The 6,557-nt window shown below is 34.1% G+C and overlaps 1 protein-coding gene across 4 annotated transcripts; it reads right to left on the bottom strand.

Annotated features, from left to right (window-relative positions):
• Nucleotides 1–179: 179 nt before the first annotated feature.
• Nucleotides 180–3,538, bottom strand: LOC134254982 (uncharacterized). 4 transcript variants are annotated; one of them, XR_009989416.1, is made up of 4 exons: nucleotides 2,012–3,538; nucleotides 1,725–1,834; nucleotides 780–978; nucleotides 180–283 (listed from the first exon to the last, which is right to left on the bottom strand). XR_009989416.1 is itself a non-coding variant. In XM_062737521.1 (4 exons), exons 2-4 carry the CDS (start codon nucleotides 1,805–1,807, stop codon nucleotides 192–194), a joined length of 405 nt encoding a protein of 134 aa, XP_062593505.1. In that variant the 5' UTR covers nucleotides 1,808–1,834; nucleotides 2,012–3,538; the 3' UTR covers nucleotides 180–191. The 4 variants fall into 4 exon arrangements, 1 of the variants encoding a protein (XP_062593505.1); XR_009989417.1 differs by having other exon boundaries at nucleotides 780–873; XR_009989418.1 differs by having other exon boundaries at nucleotides 1,725–1,796.
• Nucleotides 3,539–6,557: the final 3,019 nt, after the last annotated feature.

Raw genomic sequence — 6,557 nt, 5'->3', positions numbered from 1 at the left:
TTTTTTTTATAGCTTTATTAAAATATCTTCAGTCCTAATTGGCTAAGAATCATCAAACTTTTTATCAGTTGATGCAACTTAGGTTTTAGGATACTTAGGGTTAGAGGCTTCAAATACAAGTGATAGGTTGTACAATTTATCAGAAGAGCGATTCAAGGCCCTTGGGCCTCTTGTTTGTGTCATTCTGGTCCTTACCTTACAAAGCAGAATGCAGAAAGAAAGAGGATCAAAAGAAGGGTGGTAATTGTAGACACAGTGATAATTATTTCTCTTTTGTCCGCCCCTAAAATAAAGAATAAAATTAGTAAATAAAGTTGATATACATGTATGGCAGAAAAATATGATGCCCACGCGCCACGTCGCTTACCTGAGTAGTTATGACCCTTCTGTTCTTTTTCAGCAGACACTTTTTTCTACATACACTTATTTAATATTTTGAGTACTTTTTTTTTGGTTCGACCCGAAGTGGTCACGACTTAAACAAACTTAAACAAACTTCATTCTACATTATCTTCCAAATACCCCCCCCCTTTTTTTAATTCGAATCCGGTGCCTATATATTAACAGCGTCCTTCTTTCATTTAAATAAAAGGTAAGTCTTTAATTTTTAAGCAGATTTCAAGTAGGAAAATATAAGGCACTAATGATTCTGTAACCCTATTAGAAGAGTTAAGTCAATACTTCCAACGCGTTTAAAAAAGCGCTTTATTAAACGTAATTCACATCACAAATATAACAAATACTGTGCTTCAAATAGGCGTAATGTTTGTACTTTCTACCTGATTGGTTAGATGTGATGTTTGTACTGTTCAAATCCAAACTTTCAGTTGCTGTTTGTGTACTATCCTCGGTCATGGATACTTCTGATGAATTCTTTGATGTGATGTTTGTACTGTTCAAATCCGACCTCTCAGACTCAGTGTAACTTTCTGTTGCTGTTTGTGTACTAAACTCGGTCATGGATACTTCTTCTGGATTCTTTGCAAAGAAAGATAAAAGAATATTCCGTCTGAAACGTATAAACACTTATGGTGTATTTTAGGAATTAAAAAAGTACTAAAGCAATTATAGATCAACGTATAAAACTGAAGGCCGCATCGCTTAGCCCATGATTATATATTTTTTAATGTGGAGGAGACATAATATTTGAGCCACGGGATCCCATGAATCAGGTACATACGAGGAGTAAGCATCCCCTGTTGACACCGGCCACACCCGCCGTAAAATCTTTGTATTGATTAGATACATGGAACATTTTATTGTCAAATTCAGCGTAAAATAAAGGCGTAAAATTTGGTATGAAACTAATTAGCCAATTATTGACCCAATGATCGGATGTATTAACTAACAAAGTTAATATAAAGAATATAGAATTTACGAAATAACGGCTTAATTTAAACAAGGTATTGAAATACTGTAACATCAAGTTATAAGGCGAATATCCTCTCTCTCTCTCTCTCTCTCTCTCTCTCGATCGTACTCAACGCAAGCTCTTGGGTAGAGATAAAGTTGAAAACATAAACACCAAAATCAGATGATAGTGGAATATTATAGTAGTAGTTGTCAGTTTTCCTTTATCGTCTATAGTCACTAAATCAAATGATATGAAACAGACGTGGCAGACTCTATGGGTCTTATTTCAAGTTCACTAGGATATGTCGAGTCGACGTACGAATTAAAATATGATTCAGTTATCATTTTATGCAAATCAAACATTTCTGTACCTGTTTACATACAGCAAAAGCCTCTTTGTTGCAGTCTTTAAACTCACATCCTCCTTTCGAACACCTTTGACACTGTAGAACATTTTCCTCTATAATACCTTCAAAGTCATCTTCATTGGTAAAAGTATAACGTCATTAATAATTTTATGTATACATATCGATTCATATATAATTATTTTTTTGGTGGTGGTGGTTGGGGGGGGGGGGGGGGGTTAGCCTATTATGAAATACATATTGCATATGCATTAATAAGTTAATCAATGACATTTCTTTATTTCACAACATACCTTCACTGCCAACAAGGACTGGTTGTCTTAGAATTCCGATCCAGGTAAGTCCAGACCGCGGATTATTGATGATCTTACAAGCAGCTGATGCATTGTTAATACTTATGTTTCCCAGTAAATATGTCCCTTTTTCTTTACAGAATTTTAAAGACTTCTTCCATCCTGTTGTTTCTGAATTTCCACTATAAGATGCAGCTATATATATAAAGTGGCCCTATCAATACCACCTTCAAACAAGATGTGTTTGTGAAACACCGATGCCCCCGTATGGCAACATAGCGAAGGTTAAGCTTTCTCCAATGCTGATCAAATATGTTGGTACCTTAAGTAAGGCCTTTTCAGAAGAAATACATATGTGAAATAAAAAAAACCCTAGCACCACCTGTTCAAGGGTTATGACCAAGGTTAACATTTTTAAAGGAAGGACAAACTCTGGGTCAAGGTCAAAGGGTCAAGGTTGTTGGTTTCTAAAGAAAGGCCTTGTCACAAAGATTACATATATGGTAAGTATGAAAGCGTTGGTCCTTACTGTTCAAAAGTTATGGCCAAGGTTAAAGTTTGTAAAAAGAAAGTCAAACTCCAAGGTCAAGGTCAAAGTTGTTGATATCCAATCAAAGGTCTTCTCACAAGGATTACATATTTGACGTATGAAAGCCCTAGCCCCTACCGTTCAAAAGTTATGACCAAGGTTAAAATTTTTTCGTAAGTATGGAAATCTATAAGGTCAAGGTCAAAAGGTCAAGATTGTTGCTATCCAATGAAAGGTCTTCTTACAAAAAATACACAACTTAAGTATAAATACCCTGGTATCTACAGTTCAAAAGATATGGCCAAAGTAAAAGTTCAAAATTTTTGTGTAAAAGTTGATCAAACTCCAATGTCAAGGTCAAAATGTCAAATTTAGTGGTACCCAAAAAAAGGTCTTGTCTAAAGGAATACACATGTGAAATATGAATGCCATAGCTCCACTAAATCAAAAGTTATGGGCAAGGTTAAAGTTTTTGCGGACTGACAGACAAACAGAGACAGACAGACAGACGGACACGACAAAAACTATATACCCCCGAAACTTCGTTTACGGGGGCATAAAAATACCATTAATTCATAATTACATATGATGATTGACCCAACGCCCCATTGACTGAGCCCTTATCGTAGTTTTGTATGTTTCTAAGTGTATATATTATAATTGTTGGTTTATGATTTACAAAGTTTAAACATGATTACTTGAAAACAATAAATCGAACACTTTCTCTGTTCAAAAACAGTCTGTATACTAAGCACGAGCTTCCAATGAACCTCCATTACAAAGTCATAGCCCGGACAAATCTTTCATTGTTTTATTTATGACCTCGAATAGACAAAATGCCATTGTTTAATCCCAAAACTCATTCTTAGATCATAATCAATCTTTGTATCAGCATGACCTTCCAGTGATTCTACATTACAAAGTTATAGCCTGGAAAAGATTGCACGTGCAGACAGACAAACGGACTGATAAGTTGATTCCTATATGACCCAAACGCCAACCCCCCCTCCCCCCCCCCCCCCCCCCCCATCATTTGCAAGGGTACCAATATACGAATAAAATAGAAAATCAACATATATAAAAACTTCAAATGATTATTTTTAAAAACTTTATTTCTCATCTCGATATAATTCAAAATTCTTTGAATTCTTAGAAATGTTGTTGTAAAATTTTGACATTTGTACCACACGAAGCACAAAAATGAATGAAATTAGAAGTGATCTGTGTTATCTTACAACGATATTACAGTATGTGTTTTATAACAAAAAACCTAAACAAAACAAGAGGCCCATGGGCCACATCGCTCACCTGAATAGCTTTGACCATGTCACATTCTTTACAAGATTTCCCCTTGTAATACCTTTTGAGACCCCACCCTATACCCAACGGGTCATAATTGGGACAATTTAAACTATACACTACCCCACGATGCTTTTGCAAAAGTCTCAGCTCCTCTGGCACTAGTTCGTGAGAAGAATATTTTGAAAGATTTTTACTATACGTTTTAATGTAAAATTCTGGTTCGCTATTGTGGCCCCGCCCTACCCCCTCCCCCCCCCCCCCCCCAGGGGCAATAATTTGCACAATTTAGAATCTACACTACCCCAGGATGCTTTCAAATAAATTTTGGCTTTTCTGGCCCAGTAGTTATTGAGGAAAAAATTCCTCTATATTTCCATTAAAACTTGGATTCCAAATTGTTGCCGCACCCTACCCCTAGGAGTCATGATTAGAAAGAACGAGGGCGCTTTTGATTGGCATTCGGCAGGAATCTGGGCGTAATTGAAAAGTGAAAATTTTATCGACATGTCACATGAAATTTTAACATTTTTTTTATTTATCGGGTTCCTGTGCAACAGCAAAGGACAATATTTTCCCGAAATTGAGCTTTGATTTGCTAAAAAATAACTTCAAAATTGGCCAGATCAGACATTTGGTACAAAATGGTACATTTTAAAACACGCTTTTCTAAAATTTTTCTATCTCTGGGTCTTCTCTCCATGAATTTGAAATGTTATTTGTGTGTATTTTAATTCAAAGAAACAAATACACTTTTTTTAAAAATGGAGAGAAGACCCAGAGACCACAAAAACGAACTTTTCCCAAAAAAATCCAAATGTGTGAATGTGGTGTTTCTTTGTGTAGCGGTGATAGCTCAGTAAGTTTGGATACATGTTCAGTGCATGCAGTGGAATCGAAAAGTTTTTGGTTCGAGCCCGGCATGGGGCGTTTTTTTTTTTCATGCAAACAACCATTTATTTTGTCAGTTTCGTTTTATGTACTGATATATTAAAATTTTGAAATAGATTAATTTTGGTTCAGTTTGGTTCTCGAGCGAAATCAATTCTAATTTTCTATTCTATAGCCTATAATGTACATGTACACGTATCATGCATCTATATGCATTAAATATATAAGGTGTTTATTTTTTGTAAAACATTACTATGTTATAGTACCCCTAGGAAAAACGGACAAAAATGTTACAATCTCACACTTTCAAACTAACTGAAAAAAATCCTATGGACGTGTTTGTAAACTCTGACAAGCTATGTTCAGCCAACCAAATCATAGACATTTAAACCATAAATCACTGCTGGTAAAGTGCGAATCGAGAAAATCTTGGTTTCGGACACCAGCTAGAAGTAGTAGTAGTAGTATTTATTTGGTATCATGTCATCATACATAAAACAAATACACATAATTATACTTGATCGTGTTACAGTTGAAAGTTGGTGATCAAGATGTTATAAATAAATAATTTAACATGACTAGATAGATACCAGGATAACCCATTAAAGCTCGAGAGCTTATTTCCAATGGGGTCCTATCTTAAATAACTTTAAAGAATAAATAGCAATACATTGTAATGAGTATTCCATCATTAGAGCACTATAATACTTTTGGCACAATAATTTTAGCATACACATTTAAATTAGGTTTAAGTATGACAACATTGACATTATAAATAAAATATAAAATATGTTTTATAAACTAGTACTGAAACATATCACTTTCATGTTCTAAAATGCCTTTTTGTAAGATAAAACTCTTTACTTGTTTCTTAAAAGTACTCTTTCCTTTAGTACACTTAATAGAGGCTGGTAAAAAATTCCAGTCCTTTATGTCATTATAATAAAAAGTGTCTGTTTGACATGTTTTCACATGAGGTATAAAAAAATCTTCATTAGAGGTTGCTCTGGTATTGCGAGAAGATACAGCTGATCTTAGAGTAAAATTTTCTGATAAGTAAGATGGCGCATAGCCATGGTATATATTATAAACATGATTTAATCTGAGTTGTCTTACCCGATCTTCTACATTCAACAAATTCAATGTACTGATATAAAACAATAAAAATCACTTTCTAGAGAGCAAATTTATTAAAAAGTTACGCAATTGGATTGCTTTTATACCCCCAAAAATTCTCAATATCGAAACATAACATGTAAATGGCTGTTTATATCGTGTTTTTCATGTACTCGCATTCGAATGATGCATTAAGTGCTACAGGACTGATTGGACAGCTAAGTGGGTAAATTTAACTATAATTCAACGTTATTTAATGCCCTGGACACAAAAAATGTGCTTTAATTAAATGAATTATTTCCATGGAATTAGTCAATAACTAGCAAATTCATTTTGTAGGTGCTACAATTGGTTTCTGTAAAATTTTGACACAGGCGACTTTTGATTTATGTAAATGCTACAACTGGTTTACGTCTCTGAAACTATTGGTTTATGTTCCTTAACGTGAATATTATGAAATTATTCAAAATTGCATGAAAAGAATAATAGTTTTTGTAGTTTATAGTCATTTCTGACCATTTCTTGAAGCAATTATTATACAAAATGTTCCATCGATTCTTCTTAAGGATATTGTGTTTTGGTTATATTCTTTTGTTACTTTTAAATAGAGTGATATGGTATAAATGAGCAAGATGATGTTACCAAAAAATTTAAAACTGCACCAGGTATACAAATACGAATGTCGTGATTAAGCGATCAAACTCTTTAAAG

The sequence above is a fragment of the Saccostrea cucullata genome, unplaced genomic scaffold (genome assembly GCF_032062105.1).
Source record: "Saccostrea cucullata isolate Sc308-1 unplaced genomic scaffold, CSIRO_AGI_Scuc_v1 ctg19050, whole genome shotgun sequence".
NCBI lineage: Eukaryota > Metazoa > Mollusca > Bivalvia > Ostreida > Ostreidae > Saccostrea > Saccostrea cuccullata.
Note: the sequence above shows the minus strand (reverse complement) of the source record. Positions and strands in the feature narration are given on the sequence as shown.

Bases quoted from the DNA above. Each gene is read 5' to 3' on its own strand.
- LOC134254982 (XM_062737521.1), bottom strand. From the start codon at position 1,807: ATGTTCTACAGTGTCAAAGGTGTTCGAAAGGAGGATGTGAGTTTAAAG. The intron at 1,010-1,724 runs GTACAGAAATGT...TATACGTTTCAG, and splicing joins CTTTTGCTGTATGTAAACAG to ACGGAATATTCTTTTATCTT. The intron at 284-779 runs GTAGAAAGTACA...TCTTTATTTTAG, and splicing joins CATCACATCTAACCAATCAG to GGGCGGACAAAAGAGAAATA.